This window comes from Pygocentrus nattereri, chromosome 7 (genome assembly GCF_015220715.1).
Source record: "Pygocentrus nattereri isolate fPygNat1 chromosome 7, fPygNat1.pri, whole genome shotgun sequence".
NCBI classification, from domain to species: Eukaryota; Metazoa; Chordata; class Actinopteri; order Characiformes; family Serrasalmidae; genus Pygocentrus; species Pygocentrus nattereri.
Window position 1 is genome coordinate 40,225,393 of NC_051217.1, and position 20,816 is coordinate 40,246,208.

Below are 20,816 nucleotides of genomic sequence, written 5' to 3' on the forward strand. Positions count from 1 at the left end.
TTTGTATAAACTTATAATACTACTATAGAAAGTGATATTCACGGTTATTTAGTTGATATGTCATATTTATAACACTGTGCCAGGTGGTGTTAGGTGTTGTGGTTATATGTCATGTTTTATTTGATTTTAAAAATGTAACAGTAGTAAATTGAGTATTGTTGTAGCTAGTTACTGCTCCAGTACTTTTCATTCAGGGCATGAAAGAATGTATGTAATATCATAAACATAAGCAGCAAATGAAAGCATGTAGGAGGCAGAGAAGAAAGACTGTTTTATACCATTTGGCAGTTTAATTCTGAGCAGTCTTTTTCATTTGATGGTTTGGCCTTAAGGCTGAGTAGTATTTTGAACAGGAAAGGATGGAGCGGATATGCAGAGTCTATGAAGAAATGTGCTTCTGTTGTGATGATGACATACTGTGTTTTTGCTACTTGTTATTTAGCCTAGGTGTGAGGAAGTAGTATCTGAGATATTTAAAGCAAATAAAGTGTAATAACAATAACATTTTTCAAATCATATGATTTTAATTGTATATTATTATTGCAGTTAACCTGTAGATTTAGATGTTACTGTAAAATGTAACATGACCATAATAGAGACATGACATAATTATATGTTCATAATTGTAAATCATTCATTAAATATTTGTGGTTGAAAGAATTTATACTCTGTGTGCCACTATTTTAGTTGTGAAGAAGATAGAAAAAGAGGATTTTTTTTGACCATAGCATTATGGTAAATCTTTCTCCACTAGAGGGGGGCTTTATGTAGAGGTAATGCTGTTGGGGCCTATATTCCAGATGAGATTAGAAAAGCCTTTGTAGGCCTTTAATAAGGTTGTATTAAATAGATTTACATACTTCATATTTCACTGTGTGGCAGATTAAATGAGCAACTCGTCAATGGTCTTTTTCACAGGGATTGTTTTTAATATAGTATTTTTTTTATTGTAACTTCATAGCTAATTTGGTGTTTTTGCCATTAGATGTTTTTTTGTATTTTCATTCGGCCTGAATAGAATTACATAACATTTTGGAATTAATATACAAACTAGTAAACCAGAACTTGAGGCCAAAATGGCAAATATCTCCACTGCGACAGTGAACTTTCCAGGAGAGCTGACATAAGCTGGGATGAAAGTGATCCAAACAGCACAGAATATGAGCATGCTGAATGTGATGAACTTGGCTTCATTGAAGTTATCAGGTAGTTTGCGAGCCAGAAAAGCCAAAATAAAACATAAACTAGCCAGGAATCCAATATAACCCAGCACAGCCCAGAAACCTATAGCTGAACCTAACTGACATTCTAATATGATTTTTTCCTGATAGTAATTCATATTCTCATAAGGGAAAGGGGGAGAAGTTGTCAACCAGAGCGCACAGATAAAGACCTGTATGAGAGTAAGGGCAAATACACTGAGTCTCTGCTGTAGAGGCCCAAACCATTTCATGACATTACTGCCTGGAAGTGTAGCTCTGAAGGCCATTAACACCACTATTGTTTTCCCCAGAACACAGGAGATGCAGAGGACAAAGGTGATCCCAAATGCTGTGTGGCGCAGCATACAGGACCACTCAGAGGGCCGACCGATGAAAGTAAGTGAACAGAGGAAACACAGAGTCAGTGAGAAGAGCAGAAGGAAGCTCAGCTCTGAGTTGTTGGCCCTTACAATGGGAGTGTGTCTGTAGTGAAAGAAAACTGCAAATATAAGTGTAGTTAAAAATCCTCCAAGTAAGCTAAAAATTGTCAGAATAATCCCCATTATTTCTGTGTATGATAGAAATTCCACTTCCTTTTTGATACACATGTCACCTCTCTGGTTTGACCAGTATTCCATAGGGCACTTCAGGCAATCTGATGCATCTGCATTTGGATGAAAACATCAGTTAAACAGTCATACTTTGTTTGTTTGGCAATTTAATATGGAATCAGTCGTGGTTTGATTGCATGTTTTGATTACATATTTTTTACCATCTCTGCTTCTGCAGACTCTCTTGGAAAATTGAAACTTCAAAACATGTTTAATTAAGTCTCAGGAGGATGGTTTATGTTTATAGTCTCCACCGTATCCTTTTTTGATGGACTGCAACTATTGAAAGAGCAAGCAGGAAAACATTACCTGTTGTGTTGCTAATTGCTCCTTGTGGGCAGGGTATGCAGTCATAGCAGCAGACAGGCTTTCCTTTCTGTAAAGACTTCCTGGTGCCCGGGGGACAGTGCTCACTACAAACAGACACTGGCACCTGCCACACATCAGGGAAAAACTAGTCTTGCAATAACAATAATAAACTGTAATGTGACATGTTTTCACATGTTTATTGTGTTGGATTGTGCAATGAGAAGACACCAGAGTGTTAAACATTCACTTGGGACTTTGGATCTAAAAGCTAATTAGACAATACCTTTTGTCTGCCTCCTGCCCAAACAATGTTGACATTATTCATGGTAAACCTCTTGTCTTTAGGACGGGTTGCATCATAATAGCCAATGGTGACCACTTCCATTGTACTTTTTGTGGCCCTTTGCAAGTTTATCAGTTCATATCTTGCAGGAGAGTCACCTTTGTTGTCAAAAAACACAGTTTCACCCCCTTCCATGCTGAAGTTCACAGTTTGCAGATAGTGTAAGACCTGAAAATAAAAAATATTTGTTGAATCCAAAAGAGATTTTTTTTTCTTTCATATGGCAGTTATTTATATTCTATATTTGTTCTTCATCTGTTTAGGCCTCTGAATGTGATGTGTTGTGAAGGCTGCCACACACCTGCCATTGTTGTATGTTAGAGGGTTTGGCACAGGTTGCATTTGGAAAGGGGCCTTTGTTTTCCTCACATGAAAGCAGTTTATGGAGAGCATGGGCCACCGCATAAACAGCTTTGTAGACATTGTTTGTGAACCTTAAGTCAGATACATCAGTAAAGAATGTCTTTACATTTTTAAATTGCTCAGAGCCATTACATGTCCTTAGATCTGCCCTTGGAGTTAGTGAGCAGTTAAAAACACTTTCCCAGAATTCTTTAAGGAAAATGCTGTTGGGAAATTGTGAGGGATTGACTTCCTGTAGAAAAAGGTCTAGTCCAGGAATTTGAGCCCTGGGTACAGTGAAACCTAGAGAGCCAATAAGAGCAGTGTATCCCAGGCTCTCTGTGAGAGTGTTGTCTGTGATCCAGGCATCACTGCCAATCCACTGCAGTCCTGTGATATTCTGCTGGTATAATAAGTCTAACAAGACTTTAATCTCTACATGAGACATGAATGCCATTACCACCTTTGCTGTGGACTGTTTTATAACATGCACTACTTTTGCTAGTGAACTCGCAGAATCTGTGCTTGTAAAGGTTTCCCAGTACTCTATACACACCCCTTCCTCTTGGGCTGCTATAATAAATGTGGCTATTCCATTCACTCCATAGTCATATTTGTTACTTATGGCCCCTACCCAGGTCCATCCAAAGTACTTGACTAGCTGAGCCAGTGCTCTGCTCTGATAGTAATCACTGGGAATGGTTCTGAAGAAGGAAGGATACTCTTTTCTGTTGCTCAAGCATGCACAGGTAGCAAAATGACTGATCTGTGCACAGACAAAACAGACAAAAAGAAAGCAAGTGGGAGTGAATATTTCAGGGATTTCTTTTTGTTCTAGTTTACTACAGGTCCCACAGTTTGAAAGCTGAAAACATGACATGTTTATATTTTGCACCTTATTTCTCTTTGTAGGCAGAACAGCAATTCATATGTAACGTTCCCTTTGCAACTGATACAGTATATATATATATATATATATATATATATATATATATATATATATAAATATATATAACTTAGACATCTATGCTGTGGTTGCTTCAGGTGCATAGCAAGCAAACATTTCATCTACAGTCACTACATTTTTGGTGCTTAGACTGGTGCCTTACCACTGGAATATAAAACCGACCGATTATCCTTGCAAACCCCATGGTTGGAGTGGATGCTGAGTTGCCTATTATAGCATGAACAGTGTCTGCCTTAGTACAGTTGCTTTCATTGATAATAGGCCTTTGCCCATTTGACAGTGCAATTGCAGACTCGATGATGTTTGCAAAACCACATGCATTGTAGATTTTATATCCCAGTGTGTGGTTTGGTAAAATATATGAGTTTTTATTTATCTCCTCTGTTGCAAAGATCAGGGTGAAGGCAAACTGGACCTCTCTGTAACTGAAACTAGGGACAGATAAATTGTTAAAATAAGACAAAAAAGTGAAGAAAAATGTTGTCTGTCATACATACGTTTTGCATTTTGCTTGTGCTGGTAAGCTCTGAAACGTAAATGTTTGTCCATCCTGTCCTGTGCGAAAGTTGAAGATGCCTCCAATGTTGAAATCACCCTCTTTGGTCAATTCAGGCAGCAGTGCTGTGCCCAGTCTCCTGCACACTGACTCCTCTGCCTGAATGGGCATGGAGATTAGTAGTAGTAGTAGCTCTAGCAGCAGCATTGGAAGGAGTTTGATGGAACCTCTCTGTGGCGAAGCCTTGCACGTACTCTCATTTATAGCCTGTATTTGTCAGACGCCAAGTGTATAGGATGTGCTTCACATACAGTTTCAAATCATTCCTTTGTGGGTGTGTCATTTGCTTTAGTATTAATAAAGAACAATAGCATTGTCTTTGAGATATTATGGTTTAGCAAGAAATTGATAAATCAGACAAGAATTAATCTATAAGTTGTTTTATTGGAATAAAGGATATGGTACGTTCATAAAGTAATTTGTTTTAGACATTTTTGGGCTAAGATAATTTGAAAAGATATTTGCTTTACACAGTCTATATACTGTAAAAAAGGACTTAGTAATAGTGAATGTCAACAACTATCTCATTTAATAGATGCTTTACACATCATTTGTTTTTTAGTGTTTTTCTCTGGTTTTAGTATGATTATGTAACACTTGGGGAGAAATATGCAGAATAACAAACCAAAACTAGATGCTAAAATAGCAAATATCTCCACAGCTACAGTGAACTTTCCAGGAGAGCTGACATAAGCTGGGATAAAGGTGATCCAAACAGCACAGAATATGAGCATGCTGAATGTGATGAACTTGGCTTCATTAAAGTTATCAGGAAGCTTCCGAGCCAGAAAAGCTAAAATAAAACACAAAACAGCCAATAATCCTATATAACCCAGCACAGCCCAGAAGCCTATAGCTGAACCTAGATTGCATTCTAATATGATCTTTTCTTTGTAGTAGTTCATGTTCTTATATGGAAAAGGAGGTGATATTGTTAACCAAAGAACACAAATTAGGACCTGTATGAGAGTGAAAGCAAGAACACTGAGTCTCTGCTGTGGAGGCCCGAACCATTTCATGACATTACTGCCTGGAAGTGTAGCTCTGAAGGCCATTAACACCACTATTGTTTTCCCCAGAACACAGGAGATGCAGAGGACGAAGGTGATCCCAAACGCTGTGTGACGCAGCATACAGGACCACTCAGAGGGCTGACCAATGAAAGTAAGTGAACAGAGGAAGCACAAAGTCAGTGAGAAGAGCAGCAGGAAGCTCAGCTCTGAGTTATTGGCTCTAACAATTGGTGTGTCCTTATGTGCAAAAAACACAACAGCAATGGTCATGGTAATACATACACCTAACAAAGAAAATAGCACTAGAGTGATTCCCATTATTTCGCTGAATGCTAGGAATTCAACCAGCTTCAAGATGCATTTATCTTTCTTGTCATTAGACCACAGGTCTGATGGACACTTGACACAGGTTACTGAATCTGAAGATGAGAAGGAGAAAAACAAACGTGAATGAACATATCTGCTATGGATATTGACTTTGTATGGCATTTTTAATCAAATCTTTTGCCACGTTAGTAGTTCTGGTTCTTTTGTGTGTCAGCGAAACCTAGTAGTTTTTATTATACCGGTCAAATTACTGGTTTCTCCCTCTGCACATGGTATACAATCATAGCAGCAAACAGGCTTTCCCTTCTGCACAGCCTTCCTGGTGCCTGGAGGGCAGCTCTCAGTACAAACAGAGACTGGCACCTGCAGAACACAGATGATTGCATTAGTATTATGTTGAACTGATGTTATATTACAAAGGTTTTTGGAACTGGAACTGTTGTAGAACAAGTGCGACAAACATATTACTGTTGTTGGAAGAAAATGTCATATCTCCAAAATGATAATTTTACAGGAGAAGGAAAAAGAAATACTACTTTTCTTTTAATGTAAATCAGTGGAACCAGACATTTTTCCAAGTCATTCTGGGTCATTTCTTTTTGTCAATTCATCAATACATTTATATACAGTGTAAAGACTAGCATGTTTTCAAATGGTCAAAAACTGAAAAACAACGAAAATGGAGATAAAAAGTTTTCTTCTGACAGCAGTGACATACTGTATTGAAGTATTTATAATAAATAAGCAGTGATTCTTAAGGATTACCTGGCGGTTGTTGTTGGCCCAGATTATACTAATATTGTTAAATGAAATCTGAAGATGTGCTTGCAGAGAGGCATCATAGAAACCCACTTTAACAAATGTTATTTTACCATCCTTGCTTTGCTGCCAGTTTAGGAGGTCATACTTTGCAGCTGGGTCTCCGTTTTCATCAAAGTATACTTCCTCATTGGTTGTTGTGGAGAAATGGAGTTTCTTCAGCTCACTGAGTACCTAAATAAAGCATTGCACATTTAGACAAAATATAATTAGATTTTTTCCCCCTACTAAGCTACATCATTAGACGTACCTGCCAAGGTTGATGGTTATGTGTTGTATTTATGCACACAGTAACACTTTCCTGTCCACTCTCTCTTTTTGAACAGTTATACGTTTTATCCAGGGCATAAGCAACAGCATACACTGCCTTATAAACACTATTTGCAATTTGTAACTCTGAAACGTCTGTGTATTGGTTCTGCACTTCATTGAGGTTTTCATTGCCTTTACATATCTCTTTCATCCCAGCATTTTCTTCTGTGGCAAGTTTGCAATCAAATATTGTCTCCCACAACTCTTTATAAAGTTCTACTTCAGAGGAAGAGTTAAGCTTCGTCAAGAATTCCCCCAGACCATGGATTTTTGCCTTTGGGATAGCAAAGCCCATGGACCCTCTAAGAATATGTTGCCATTCAGTAGTGGCAATATTCATATCAGAGATCCAGGATTCACTTCCAATCCACTGCAGTCCAGTGATGTTCTGCAAAGCCATTTCCTTTAGAAGAACCTCCATGTCAGAATATGAGACAAAGGCTACAATCACTTTGGAGCTCGAACTCTTAATTATCTCAAGTATTCTCAGTATGTTTTCTCTAGGGTCAGTCCTGAAGAATGCTTCGGAAAACTCAATGCAGACTCCCTCTTCTTTGGCTGCAGTAATAAATGTGTTCATGCCATTGTTTCCATAGTCATTATCGCTGCACAAAGCCCCTACCCATGTCCAGCCGAAATGGCTGACCAGCTTGGCCAAGGCTCGACTCTGATAGTAATCGCTAGGAATTGTTCTGAAGAAAGATGGGTATTTTTTTCTGTCACTTAGGCATGCACATGTTGCAAAGTGACTGATCTGCAATACATACAATAGTTTGTGTTATTAAAAAATGCTAAAAGAAAACTGCAAATATTTATTAACATAATAATATGTTTTGTATTGCAAAATAGAGGGCTGTTTTGATTTTGCAAAGATGAAAAGGTTTTACCACAGGTATATGCAAAGGTCCCACTGTGGCAGATATGGCAATAGTGGGGGTGGATGATGTTTCGGCTATTATTGCTTGCACTGTTTCAGTTCTGGAGCAGGACAGGCTCTGTCTGTAGCCATTAGTTAAAGACAAAGAGGCTCTTATTGCCATTTCTACTGATCCACAGGAGTCATAGATTCTATAACCCAAACTGACATCAGGAAGAATGTCTGTTCTGTTGTTGATTTCTTCAATAGCAAATACCATTGTCTGTGCATTCTGAAATTCTCTGAGGCTCAAACTAAAGGAAGTTGAAAAAAGCATGTAACAACAAAGTATTTTTCTTAAAGGTGATGAACTTCAATACCTAAACACATTAATTACAGCTGTAACGTGGATCAATTCATGTTTTTGATATTTTACAAATAAATACCAGTTGCGACAAATAAGAATAAATATTGTGGACGTAATTCCACAATCTCTTTCTGCTCAATAACTTGCTATTTTTTTTTCTTTTAACAGTCATAAATGTGTATTTTTTCCTTAATGTCCCCTCACCTCTTGCATTTTGGTTGCTGTGGTCCTGATGTGAACGTGTGTGTTGCCTGGTCCCAGCTGTTGTGAAAGGAATAGATTCCTCCGATCATGACATCCCCATCTCTACTGAGCTGAGGAGGATTAGGTGGGCCTCTTAAGCTGCAGGGAGGGTCAGCAGCTCGCACTAGAGTGAACAGAAGCCATGTGTGCAGGAAACTCATTCTCGTCCTTCTAAATATGCCTTGTCCTCTGTTTGGGCCTTTATATAATCTTTCTCAAATTGACTGTTTTCTGGGGTGTGGAAATGTACCTGCGCAGTTGCATTACCTCACGTAATGAGGTGCAACGCATTTGTATCGAGTTGCACTGTTGTGCGTATTTATGTGCAGAAGTGTAGTAAAAATATAATGTTATATGGTTATAAGTATCCGTATGAATTTGAATCAAAGCAGCCATGTGTATTACAGTCCATAAATACTTTTTAATGACACAAATTCTTTTTTTTGGCTTTATAATCTAGCATATCAGATTTGAATAAGTCAGTTTCTTTAAAGCTGATGGAGTTATAGGTCAGAAAACATGAAGACCAGAGTGGCGAAAAGAGAGAAGTATGGTGGAAAAAAGGGAACTGTTCACAGTCCAAAGCACACCAGCTTGTTTCAATACTTGTTTTTTTATCAAAGTGATTGCTAATAGCAGCACAGGATGAATTTTGAAGAGTATATAAGCATCTTAACTGCTTAGCAGCTAAGATTTTTTCTGGGTGGAAAAGGAGTGTTTTTCACTAACCAAGTAAATGATCTGACCGTGCTGTAATCAGAAAAAAAGGTAGAAATTGGAAGTACCTCCTTTACAGGCCTGGCCTAACATCACCAAGGAAGCGTCTAGTGATGTCTACTGGTCACCTACAGGGATTGAATGCAAAGAGTTTGTAAGCAAGTAATTAACAACATAATGCAACACAAGCATTAGTTCTAGATTGTGGCATTAAGGAGCACAGGGCGCCAGTGGCGAATTTGCCAATCCTGGTGTTCTCTGGCAAATGCCAAGCGTCCTGCACGGTGTTGTGCTGTAACATACCATCCATACCATCCTTATGGAGTCGGTTTCTAACCATTTGTGCAGACGTAAGCAGATTTGTGGCCTTCTCATTTTGCAGGGCTCTGGCAGTGCTCCTCCTGTTCCTCCTTGCACAGAGGCGGAGGTAGCGGTCCTACTGCTGGGTTGTTGCCCTCCTACGGCCTCCTCCATGTCTCCTGGTGTACTGGCCTGTCTCCTGGTAGTGCTTCCAGCCTCTGGACACTACAGACACAGCACACCTTCTTGCCACAGCTCATAATGATGTGCCATCCTGGATGAGCTGCACTACCTGAGCCACTTGTGTGGGTTGTAGAGTCCGTCTCATGCTACCACGCGTGTGAAATCACCACCAACATTCAAAAGTGACCAAAACATCAGCCAGAAAGCAGAAAGGTACTGAGAAGTGGTCTGTGGTCCCCACCTGCAGAACCACTCCTTTATTGTGTGTGTCTTGCTAATTGTCAATAATTTCCACCTGTTGTCTATTCCATTTGCACAACAGCTGTGAAATTGATTGTCAATCAGTGCTGCTTCCTAAGTGGACAGTATGATTTCACAAAAGTTTGATTTACTTGGAGTTATATTGTGTTATTTAAGTGTTCCCTTTATTTTTTTGAGCAGTGTATAATGTGTGTGTGTGTGGCATTAAGCTCTTTATTGCTTCTAGTTGTAATCCCTCATCCATGAGTAAGGCTATATTTGTAGACCATGTGTAATTAGTTATGCTAATTAAATATGCCATTGTGTGTAATTGTGTTTAGGTTTTCATTGTCTTCGTCAAATCGTCACCGGTATATTCTCATTCATGGTGTAATTTAATTGAATAATCTATGTTTGTCTTATGTAGATATGAGCATGTATCTGTTTTTTCCTACATTTAGAAATATCAATGTTGTGTCAAGCATGTATACTATCACAGGCCCATCTTTTTTTTTCCTTTCAGCAAAGAAAAATAATTCTGTAATGTTTGGGAGCGAGGAGGCGGACGCATATCCAGAGATAAGCGACGTTTATTAAGGGCAAATCCAGGGTCATAGTTTAAACGGTTCAGGGTCATAGAGCCAACACGGATTGATCTAGGGGCAGACATGACAGACACCAGAATCCAGCAGAGCAAAACAGTACATAGACCAGTACATTCAACAGTGCAGATAACAAAGACCGGCCAACACAAGGGGCAAACACAATGGCTTAAATACAGCAGGACTGATGAAGGACAGGTGAAAACCTGTCCAAAAGGATCAGAGGTGGAGTCATGAAACAGGGGGGCTGGACCAAAACAAAATGTACATGGGCTAAACCAAAACAGAAACACATGGACCAATCGTGACAAATTCACAAAGCTCTATAGTCAATTTTGTCCCTTAAAGTGAGTCTGAATCAAAAATGGTAGCACATTTTCCTTTTGTGTCGTCACAAATTTCTGATGGGTGGTAGAAGGCGGAGAAACCTGATTTTAATATACTCAACTAACCTACTCCACCCCTACCCCCAACGGATGCATAGAGGCATTCTAAACGATGCATGCTCATCACATTGTAATAGAAGCTTATGGAAGATTAGAAATTTGTCTTTAAGTGATCAGATGTGATCAATCATACTTAATATGACAGAGCACCTGAACAAACAAGGTAAAAAAAAGGTAAATTTTAACTTCAGGTTGACATGAAACGATACCATGAGTGGTATTCTGTGAATAGAAAGTTCATTGTAATTTCTATCTCTTTGTGCTGGCTAATTTCTGATGCACATACAGATCAGTCAGGCAGTGTGTGGGATGTTGCTTCTTTTGGAAGAAATGAAAGAATTCTAGGCTGAACTTCTGATTTTGGATTTGTTGCTTGAAATAAAAAATATTAATAGTCATGTTTTGTAGATGAGTCACTATAAAGATCCAGGTTCATACCAAAAGTGCTTATGAACAATTAGTCACTAGTGAATCATTTAGTTTTATAGCATTTACCTTCTGGTGGAAACACAGTGTCTCTGTTTCCATGTGTAATGCAAAGCTCTGGACCTCCTTGCACCTTTGGCCATTGATCAAGGAAAAAAAATGAGAGTTGGAAGCCAGGCTTAATGTATTTATTTAGATGTATAAGATGCACCAAAATCATTTGGTCTTTCCCATTACTTGCTTTTTATTGTTCGTTTCAGGTTTCAGTAACATTATATAGCATTTAGGTATAAAAATGCAGAAGAGTAAACCATAACTTGAAGCTAAAATGGCAAATATCTCCACAGCTACAGTGAACTTTCCAGGAGAGCTGACATAAGCTGGGATGAAGGTGATCCAAACTGCACAGAATATGAGCATGCTGAATGTGATGAACTTGGCTTCATTAAACTTATCAGGCAGCTTCCGAGCCAAAAAAGCTAAAACAAAACATGAAGCAGCCAAGAGACCTATATAACCCAGAATGGCCCAGAAACCTATAGCTGAACCTAAATGGCATTCTAATATGATTTTTTCCTGATAGTAATTCATATTCTCATAAGGGAAAGGGGGAGAAGTTGTCAACCAGAGCGCACAGATAAAGACCTGTACGAGAGCAAGGGCAAATACACTGAATCTCTGCTGTGGAGGCCCAAACCATTTCATGACATTACTGCCGGGAAGTGTAGCTCTGAAGGCCATTAACACCACTATTGTTTTCCCCAGAACACAGGAGATGCAGAGGACGAAGGTGATCCCAAACGCTGTGTGACGCAGCATACAGGACCACTCAGAGGGCCGACCAATGAAAGTAAGTGAACAAAGGAAACACAGGGTCAGTGAAAAAAGCAGCAGAAAGCTCAGCTCTGAGTTGTTGGCCCTTACAATGGGAGTATTTCTATAACAATAGAAAACAAGTGTTGTTAGAATGGTGAGAAAGACTCCAATCAAAGAAAACAGTGCAAGCAGCATCCCCATTATTTCCTCATACGATAGAAATTCAACTTCTTTTGCGATGCAGGCATCCCCTCTTGTGTTTGACCACTGTTGCACTGGACATTTCAAGCAATTAAGTGCGTCTGAAACAGATTAGAAATTGCAAATCGTATCCTTTGTTATTATCATACTTACTATTACACGGTCAGAGAGTAGTTTTAATCAATTTATAGATCTTGTCTGCTTTTTTTATTACCTGTTACGTTGCTGATTTCTCCTGGTGGGCATGGTATACAGTCATAGCAACAAACAGGCTTTCCCTTCTGTACAGCTTTTCTTGTGCCAGGAGGACAGCTCTCACCGCACACAGATACTGGCACCTGCAGAACACATAAACACATACATGTACAAATAAGCGTTTTTTTTTCTTTTCAGTTAGGTAATTGTAGTAGAATGTAAATGGTAAATATATGCAGAAGAAAATTACTCTTTTGCTTCCTCCATTCCAGACAATTTGATTCCTATTCATAGTAAACTGTTGGTGTTTAGGCAAAGATGCATCGTAGTATCCAATTGTGGCAACTTTCATGGTTCCTTCACTGACCTGCTGCAAATTGATCAGCTCATATCTTGCTGGTGAATCTCCGTTTTTGTCAAAAAATACACTTTCCCCTTGAGGTGTAATGAAATTTACATTCTGCAAGGATCGTAAAACCTTAAAAACACATTGTGTTGAAACATTACTATCCAATTAGTTCTTTAGGTTATCATGTTACTCTTGTTTTCAGGTTATTATTTCAGATGAATTTTGTTATTTTGTCTCACCTGCCAAGGCTGTATTTGGGAAAGTTCAGTACAACTTGCATAAGAAAATGAAGTGTTGCTTTGTTGACATGTGACTAGATTGTGTAGCGCATGGGCCACGGCATAAACAGCCTTGTAGACATTGTTGGTGAACCTCAGATCTGATACATCAGTAAAGGGGGTTTTTATGTCTTTTAAATGCTCAGAACCATTACATGTCCTCTGACCTGCTTTATAAGAAAGTGAACAGTTGAACGTGGTTTCCCAAAAGTCTTTAAGAAACATGCTATTGGGAAATTGTGAGGGGTTGACTTCCTGTAGAAAAGGGTGCAGCCCAGGGATTTGCACCCTAGGCACAGTGAAACCTACAGAGCCAATCAGAGCAGCATGTCCCAGGCTCTCTGTGAGAGAGCTGTCTGTGATCCAGGCATCACTGCCAATCCACTGCAGTCCTGTAATGTTCTGCTTGTATAACTCCTCTACCAACACTTTAATTTCTCTGTGAGACATGAAAGCCATTATCACCTTAGATGTGGAATGTTTAATAATATCTACTATGCGGAGTATGTCATGGTATGGACTTGTGCTCTCAAAAGCTGCTGAGTACTCTATACAGACACCCTCCTCGTGGGCTGCCGTGATAAACATTGCTATGCCGTTCAGTCCATAGTCATTTGCATTACTTATAGCACCAACCCAGGTCCAACCAAAGTGTTTGACTAGCTGAACCAGTGCTCTGCTCTGGTAGTAATCGCTGGGAATGGTTCTGAAGAAGGAAGGGAACTCTTTTCGGTTGCTCAGGCAAGCACAGGTGGCAAAATGACTGATCTGTTTAACATAGAGCACTGCATATAAATAACATTTACATTTAAAGTTCATTCATTCTTTGTATGAGGCTTATACATACATAAACCTTAAAGAAAATATACATCATTTTCTTACCACTGGTATATGGAACTGTCCAACAGTTCTCGCAAAACCCATAGTTGGCGTTGACCCAGAATGTCCAATAATGGCTTGGATAGTTTGAGATGTGCACTTGGCAGTTGTTGTTGAGCTTTCATGACTACTCACCATTGCCATTGCAGATCTCAGTATATCCATAGATCCACAGTTATTGTATATTTTGTATCCCAGTGAGACTTCAGACAGAATATTGGGATTTTTGTTTATTTCACCCACAGCAAATATCACTGTCTGTGCAAACTGGAATTCTCTGAAACTTAAACTTAAGAAAAGTTAAGGCAGTAATGAAATTCATTGAAGTCAAAGAACAGAAACAATTTATACATGCACGCACATAACAGCAACATGAGGCCATATACATTGATAAAATATGAAACTGAACATTTTTGTACGTGTATATACATACTCCCAGCATGGACGGTCTTCTGGCATGCTCTGAAATGAGTCTATGTAGCCATCTTGCCTAGTACGAAATGAGAAAATGCCTCCAATGATGAGATCTCCGTCTGTCTGAAATTCAGGTCGCACCACATGACTCTGTAGCCTACAGGCAGGCTCTTCTGCGTCAGTATGTAGGACCATTAAGAGTAGCTGAAAGAGGAGCATGACTCAGATTGTGGTTGCTTTGCTCTAATGACACCAGCATTTATGTACTCTGAGAACAGCAGAATCTGCCCCTGTTCTAGCCCACAAACCACATCAGCAACCTCAGGAGACTGAGGCTATGAAATAACAAGTGTCTTGTACAAATAATAATGATAGTTATTATTATTATTTATTATAATACTACTATAATAATAATAATTTAAAATTCTAACAAAAAGTAATAAAAATATACACTACGTTTTGGAATTTGATAAAGAAGCATAAATAAGCAAATTCAGCTTGTTGCTATACTGAAAATGATAGAATAGTCTCTTTTGGTCAGTGCATTTACATGAACTTCTCTTTGACTGAATGCGTTTTCATTAGCAGATTTTGTCCATTATCATATTATACAAGACGTCATGAAAATAACATACTCAGATTTCTTAGATTGGATTAAGGCCTAGTAATCCAAATAAAAAAGAAGAGCTGTTTTTTTTAGCTCAGTAATCAGGTTTTTGCTTGACGGAATGAAGATACTGAACATACTTCATCTTCCAAGTTATGTTTATTCGTATTTTCCATTTAAAAGATTTTTTTTTTCAAAATCATGTCATGTTGTTTAGGTCCCCAGAATGTGTAGATCCCTAGAGCAAATTCACATGTGTTACCATTCATATTCATATTGCACCTTTTAAAGCATATTTTACTCTGTAGAAACCATGCACTACTTTCAGACTGTCTGTTTCACTGGGGTATAAAAATCTTTCATTCAGTCTCCTTTGCATTCCTCTCTCTAAAACCTGGTCTAAGGATCTGGAGAGATGGTGTGTTTAGGAATGGTCCCCTGAAATTTTTCCCCTGTCTCAGCAAACATGATATGAGAAGACACTTAAAAACAGTAATATTGTTGCTAATCTTTAGGAAGAATTACTGTAATAATTCTGGAGGACATTATGTAACAGTGAGCACCTTGCACACTGAAAGCATTACACTTACATTAGCTTTCAAAAGTTTGGAATCACTGTCATAGTAATAAGAGTTACAGTTAAAGTTCTTTTCATGTTTCTGAACACATCTAACATTTCTTCATTTTGTCTTTTACTGCTTAGTGAGCTTTGAAGCTATAATGCTTCACTATCATGTATGCCAGCAGCTGGAGAATGAGTATTTTTGTTCTAGGCTTACTGTTACCATGCAGAGAAAATGTAGATTTTAGGCAACTTCTAACATTTGTGTGCTAATCTCTGCTTCTGGAAATCATGTTTGAGTATGATGGTTATGCTACTAAGCCTATAACATTCGGTTGTTATTCTAATTTAGACCTAGCTAGAGAGCTAGCTAAAATGTCTTCATGGATTCATTCAGGATGTAGTATGAAATTAATTATCACACAGATCTACCATGAAGGCAGCTTTACCCTCATCTCTGTGGCAGCTTGGGATGATAATTGCCTTGCATAGTACTTCATTCCAGGCAGGAACTCCACTTTAGTAAGAGTCTTGTATGACTATACAGATAGTTCGATTTACTGAGGAATTTATTTATTAGAATTGTAATCAAGCCACTAGGATTAGCATTCTTAATGTTTTTGCATTTTACATTTCATAGAGTACCATGTGATTAAAGCCTGGTATAATACAAATAACTTATAATTGAGAAGTTTGAGCACACCAGAAGGTTTAGTTTTATCAACATTTGCATTTAACATTTCACTCAACAAGTGAAATTTTGTGTTGTACTTGGACAATGTGCATTTTCTACTTCCCACTTGAAATGTTTTGAAAAACTCCTAGCTTAAAATAGCTTAAAATTAGAATAGAATGCTGCCAATTAGAATTGTTTGACCTCACAATGACTTATCTGGTAATAAAATGTGCGTGATGTAAATAATAATATAATAAGAAACACATTTTTTTCCACCATAACCAAATTTAAGTCCCAAATGTGTGTTATATGCAATATAATAATGATTTGCTACAAATCAATAACTACTTATTATTCTTAAAATTAAGATATTGTTAAGCTGTTTAAACTTGATTTCAAAATGAGTGTCACTGTCATATTCAAAGTGGGAACAGTAGTTGTTCAACTCAGTAGGTATTTCATTAAATTGTTTTATGCCACTTAAAGACTGCACACTCACATATGCCAAACACTTTAATGATGACATAAATTGGCAAATGTTTAAATGTTATTCACGCAGGTGCATACAAAAATTGACAAAGAATTTAGGAAGACTTTGAAGTAACCTTTCCCATCATATGCCTTTTAGAATTCTTCTCTGGTTTCAGTAGAATTAAATAACATTTTGGTAGAAAGATGCAGAACAATAAAGCAAAGCTTGAGGCCAAAATGGCAAATATCTCCACAGCTACAGTGAACTTTCCAGGAGAGCTGACATAAGCTGGAATGAATGTGATCCAAACAGCGCAAAATATGAGCATGCTGAATGTGATGAACTTGGCTTCATTAAAGTTATCAGGCAGTTTCCGAGCCAAAAAAGCTAAAATAAAACACAAAAGAGCCAGAAATCCTATATAACCCAGCACAGCCCAGAATCCTAGGGATGATCCCAAATGGCACTCAAGAATGATCTTTTCCTTGTAGTGCTTTAGGTTTTTGAAGGGGAAAGGAGGAGATGTTGTTAACCAAATAACACAAATTAGGACCTGTATGAGAGTAAAAGCAAGAACACTGAGTCTCTGCTGTGGAGGCCCAAACCATTTCATTGCATTACTGCCTGGAAGTGTAGCTCTGAAGGCCATTAACACCACTATTGTTTTCCCCAGAACACAGGAGATGCAGAGGACGAAGGTGATCCCAAACGCTGTGTGACGCAGCATGCAGGACCACTCAGAGGGCTGACCAATGAAAGTAAGTGAACAGAGAAAACACAGAGCCAGAGAGAAGAGCAGCAGGAAGCTCAGCTCTGAGTTGTTTGCTTTCACTATTGGGGTATTTTTATATCTAAAAAATACTATTGCTATTATTACTGTCATTAACGCGCCAACAATGGAAATAGTTGTTAGTAAAATTCCCATTATTTCATCATAGGACAGATATTCAGTTTCTTTCTTTACACATTCATCTCTGTGTGGACTGGACCAGTAGTCCTGATAGCATTGCTCACATGTAATAGAATCTGTAATAAGTGAGGAAAAAAAACAGTAAAATTACATACACAAGACAAAAAAGTCTGAATAAATATTCATAAAAAAACAAGCAGGGTCTTCATTGCTAAGGCAGAGTTATCACAGAACCTGACAAAGCAGGTGATATGTGTGACAAAGTGATAAAGTCTGAAAAGAAATGAAGGCAAGTTTAGTGCTAGCAGTGACTGTATCTTGGGTCTGTTCCCCCTTCTTTTTTTACCTGTTATATTACTGATCTCCCCTTCTGCGCATGGTATACAGTCAAAGCAGCAGATGGGCTTTCCTTTCTGCACAGCCTTCCTGGTGCCTGGAGGGCAGCTCTCAGTACACACAGACACCGGCACCTGCGATAAACGAAAATATTTAGTTACCAAAAAAATAATTTAATCAACGATATTAACTGCTGTTTTTAATATTGAGAGTAAGACAGTTTTCATCCTTATGCTCACCTGGTTGTTTTTTTTTGCCCACATAATTGAGGTCATGTTTACTGTTAATCGATATTGAGGTGGAAAAGAGGAGTCATAAAGTCCGACAGTGACAAACTCATGTTGGTGTTCTTTACTTGTCTGCCAGTTTATTATCTCATATTTTGCAGCAGGATCACCATTTTTATCAAAATACACTTCTTCACCATCCTTGGTTTTGAAATGCACCATTTTCAGGTGTTCTAGAAACTGACAAAAAAGAGCATCATAATATAAATTAATGCTATAGGCATGACAAAGCTAGGGTCTAAGGACACAAGTACAGTTTTAACTCACAGTGAGAGGATCAGGCTGCTTCTTCGTAGGACACCTTTTTGTACAGCCAAGAAGGTCATGTAGAGTATGGGCAACAGCAAATACTCCTTTATACACATTACTGAAAATGGGCAGCAGTGACATGTCTGTGAATGTGTTTTCCACATCAGAGAGTTTCTCTTTTCCTGTACACATTGTTGAGTCCCCTGAATTATTCTGGGCAGTGTATTTGCACTTAAACAGAGCTTCCCAGAATTTAGTAAAAATTTCACTTCCTGCAGATTTCAGAGGATATATATCTAAAATGAAGTCCTTTAGACCTGTCACCTTTGTTTTGGGTATAGCTAGCCCTATGGCTCCTTGAAGTATTTTGTGCTTATCCAGTGCGGCTACAGCTGAATCAGAAATCCAACCTTCAGTTCCCACCCACTGGTATCCAGTAATGTTGTGCTCATGAAATACATCCAGCAGAATCTCCAAGTCCCAGTGAGCAAGAAATGCCACAATCACTTGAGAAGTAGAGCTTTTGATCTGCTCAACTATCCTCAGCATTTTTTCTTGTGAATAAGTTCTAAAAAATGGAAGGGAATATTCTAAGCAAACACCCAACTGCTCTGCAACCTTTGTGAAAGTGGCCATACCACTGTTACCATAATCATCATCAGTTCTTAATGCGCCCACCCAGGTCCAGCCAAAGTGCTTGACCATCTCTGCCAGTGCTCTACTCTGGTGGTAATCACTGGGAATAGTGCGGAGAAATGAAGGATATTTCTTTTTGTCACTGAGACACTCGCATGTGGCATAGTGACTGATCTAAAGACAGATTCACAGAGTTGTATTAAACATGTTGAGATCTCAAAAACAGAAAAATGTCAGAGCCCATTAAAATGTATGAAATTGTACATTTAACTCAATATATTAATGTTTTATTTATGTGCTTTGTTCATCAAAACATACTTGACAAGTTATGTAATGATTTCCAGCTGCATATTTCTTCTGTCTTTAAAAATGACATTTCAGAAGACTGAACCTTTGAAAGCAGATAGCAGGTACTTACAATGGGAAAGCTGAAAGGTCCGATACTCTTCGCAATAGCCATGCACGGTGATGAGGCTGTGTCACCTATTATAGCTTGTACCTGGTCAGGTTTTGTGCAAACCTCATCTTGGGCCATATTGTCATTTCCATTAATAAGTGCCATGGCCACTTTAACCCCCCTTGCCATTGAACTGCAGGTGTCGTATATCTTGTAGCCCAACGTAACACCTGGCAGTAAAGAAGAACTGTTGTTGATCTCCTCTATTGCAAAGATCAAGGACTGAGAATACTGGAAGGCTCTGAAATCAAGGCTGATTAAAGACATGCAGAGAGAAACACAGAGACATTATATTTTATCATCTAGTATCCAACAAAACATCCTGCCACAGCATGTAATGCATGTGTCAATGCTGATAAAATGCCAGAGGTTGACACTTTATTCTGCTTACCTCATGCACTTTAATGAAGGTGGCATTGCCACATAGGACAAGTCTCTGATCTCCCAACTGCTGTGGAAGGGAAAAATCCCTCCAACTATAATATCCCCATCCTTTGATAATTGTGGGTATACAGGCTCTCCTTGCAGGCTACAGGCAGTCTCATTAGCTCTGGAAAAAGTAAGGATGGCCATTACCATATGCAGGAGTGCAAAAACAGGCTCCATCCACCTATCCACTTGCGCAGTTGGTACAGTGGTTAAGAGAATGTTTGCTAGATCTAATGTTTCAGGCAGCCGTACAGGAAGGATTTGTGATATTTATATGACTTGAAATGCAAACCCTCTATGGTAAAGTTACACTGAGGAAATCTGGTCAAAGGAGGTGTGACCTTCCACTGTGATAGCCCTAATCTGAAAAAAAAAAACAGGCCTCCATGACTCATGTGGCTTTTAGTGGGTTTTCTTTACTGCACATTTTAAAAAGAGTTCAAGAGTTCTCCTGAAAAGAAAATGGGTGTGCAATTTATTATTAAATGCTTCTTTATTTATTGTTAAAGGGTTCTTTGTGTCATGAAAGGTTTCTTCAGATTGATGGAGTATGTGCTGTATATGGTTCTATGTAGAACCTTTTTGAAAAGGGTTCTATATAACTTCAAAGGGTTTTTATATTGTTACAGGCTTGACAACGTAATGATAGCAGAATGCTTTTTGATGGTATATAGAACCCTTTTCAAAAGGGTTCTGTATAGAACCATCTACAGCACATTCTCTTTCAATCTGAAGAATCCTTTCATGATGCAAAGAACACTTTAATCATGCTAATGCAGTGTTCATGGTTCTATATAAAACCTTTTTCATTACTAAGAAACCCTTACAGAACCAACATATTATGTGTGTACTTTTTTTTTTTTATTTAATTTAAATATTTTT

General features: G+C 38.3%; 4 protein-coding genes across 4 annotated transcripts; all 4 read right to left on the minus strand.

The window, feature by feature from the left end:
* Window positions 1–961: 961 nt before the first annotated feature.
* LOC108434086 (extracellular calcium-sensing receptor-like) lies at window positions 962–4,441 on the minus strand. Its single transcript, XM_037539895.1, has 7 exons — window positions 4,272–4,441; window positions 3,917–4,205; window positions 3,045–3,573; window positions 2,767–2,975; window positions 2,406–2,633; window positions 2,123–2,246; window positions 962–1,866 (listed from the first exon to the last, which is right to left on the minus strand). Exons 1-7 carry the CDS (start codon window positions 4,439–4,441, stop codon window positions 962–964), a joined length of 2,454 nt encoding a protein of 817 aa, XP_037395792.1.
* A 413-nt stretch (window positions 4,442–4,854) lies between these two features.
* On the minus strand, window positions 4,855–8,428 carry LOC108434034 (extracellular calcium-sensing receptor-like). Its single transcript, XM_017708947.1, has 6 exons — window positions 8,229–8,428; window positions 7,689–7,971; window positions 6,740–7,555; window positions 6,436–6,663; window positions 5,910–6,033; window positions 4,855–5,762 (listed from the first exon to the last, which is right to left on the minus strand). Exons 1-6 carry the CDS (start codon window positions 8,426–8,428, stop codon window positions 4,855–4,857), a joined length of 2,559 nt encoding a protein of 852 aa, XP_017564436.1.
* Window positions 8,429–11,397: 2,969 nt separating this feature from the next.
* On the minus strand, window positions 11,398–14,532 carry LOC108434087 (extracellular calcium-sensing receptor-like). Its single transcript, XM_017709000.1, has 6 exons — window positions 14,333–14,532; window positions 13,903–14,188; window positions 12,982–13,788; window positions 12,644–12,871; window positions 12,413–12,536; window positions 11,398–12,299 (listed from the first exon to the last, which is right to left on the minus strand). Exons 1-6 carry the CDS (start codon window positions 14,530–14,532, stop codon window positions 11,398–11,400), a joined length of 2,547 nt encoding a protein of 848 aa, XP_017564489.1.
* Window positions 14,533–16,742: 2,210 nt separating this feature from the next.
* Window positions 16,743–20,111, minus strand: LOC108434035 (extracellular calcium-sensing receptor-like). Its single transcript, XM_017708948.1, has 6 exons — window positions 19,897–20,111; window positions 19,467–19,758; window positions 18,431–19,222; window positions 18,116–18,343; window positions 17,887–18,010; window positions 16,743–17,656 (listed from the first exon to the last, which is right to left on the minus strand). Exons 1-6 carry the CDS (start codon window positions 20,109–20,111, stop codon window positions 16,743–16,745), a joined length of 2,565 nt encoding a protein of 854 aa, XP_017564437.1.
* Window positions 20,112–20,816: the final 705 nt, after the last annotated feature.